This window comes from Stenella coeruleoalba, assembly GCF_951394435.1.
Source record: "Stenella coeruleoalba genome assembly, chromosome: 3".
Taxonomy (NCBI): Eukaryota; Metazoa; Chordata; class Mammalia; order Artiodactyla; family Delphinidae; genus Stenella; species Stenella coeruleoalba.
In genome coordinates, this window is record NC_137148.1 from 43,872,987 (window position 1) to 43,874,207 (window position 1,221).

The 1,221-nt window shown below is 36.5% G+C and overlaps 1 protein-coding gene across 3 annotated transcripts in view; it reads left to right on the top strand.

The window, feature by feature from the left end:
• The window catches only part of MAP3K1 (mitogen-activated protein kinase kinase kinase 1), an 81,829-nt gene that overhangs the window by 76,768 nt on the left and 3,840 nt on the right, over positions 1–1,221 (top strand). For all 3 annotated transcript variants that reach the window (XM_079916395.1, XM_079916396.1, XM_079916397.1), the window contains exons 18-19: positions 280–422; positions 1,039–1,170. In XM_079916395.1, coding sequence (XP_079772521.1) covers positions 280–422; positions 1,039–1,170 — 275 coding nt within the window. The remainder of the gene's footprint in view (positions 1–279; positions 423–1,038; positions 1,171–1,221) is intronic.

Here is a 1,221-nt window from a genome sequence, read left to right on the forward strand (position 1 = left end):
ACACTTACTATTTAAAAGTTTTACGAAATCTCTGCTTTTGTTCCTTATGCCTTGATGCTTTGTCTGATTTTCCCTCTGAGGCTTTGGATTTTTTATACACTGCAGAGACCTATGTGCCTTTACTAATGAAGTGAATTGAGAGGAAGAGTAGATTTCTCTGACACACAATCTACTTTCTTTCTTTTGTCATTATCCTATTTCATTAGTAGTATTTTACTGAGTTTTTAATCTGTTCTTTTGTTTTTAACATATAAAGTCATTTGCTGTTTTTGTTGACAGGTGCCAATTTGCTAATTGACAGCACAGGTCAGAGACTGAGAATTGCTGATTTTGGAGCTGCAGCCAGGTTGGCATCAAAAGGAACTGGTGCAGGAGAGTTTCAGGGACAATTATTGGGGACAATTGCATTTATGGCACCTGAGGTGAGAAGCAGCTTTGAGTGTGATGAAAAAAAATATTTTGGAGTTCTGTGTGACAGCATTACACCAAATAATTTTGCAGTGTTACCCACTGTGTGACTACTAATTAGAAGTCCACGGCCCTAAAACTAAGATCTTAATGATATCCTTGATTTCAGACCCTTCATCCCTGCCTTTCCATAGCCTTTAAGCAAATCTATTAAAACCTATTTCTAACAAAGAATTATTCGGTAATTTATAGTAGTTGTTTTCTAGTAAACCCAAGGTGCATTATTGCTATTCTGAACTCGGCCTCTTCTGTTATGTTCAGAACTCTTCACGTTCATATGTAGTGATAATTGGTTGTCCTCTTGCTCTGTAGTTTACTACGCGTACTGAGGCAGCTTTGAAATTCTATGATATGCCTCTCCTTCAGAACCTCACAATTCTCCAAAATATTTTTGTCCCACATAGAGATTGAGCATGTTAATGAAATAAATGAGACATCAGGTAGTCTGTGGAATTGTTCTTTGTACATTGTTTTGCTCTGAAGTAAAAAAACCAGAATCCATAACTACAGAATGGCTTTCTCTTTTTCTAATGAGTCATATTTCCAAATTAACTCTCTGCTTTATTTTAGGTCCTAAGAGGTCAGCAGTATGGTAGGAGCTGTGATGTATGGAGTGTTGGCTGTGCTATTATAGAAATGGCTTGTGCTAAACCACCTTGGAATGCAGAAAAACACTCCAATCATCTTGCTTTGATATTTAAGGTAATCATGAGATAAAAATTACTTCTTTCTGCTAAAATTGGCAGAAGGCAA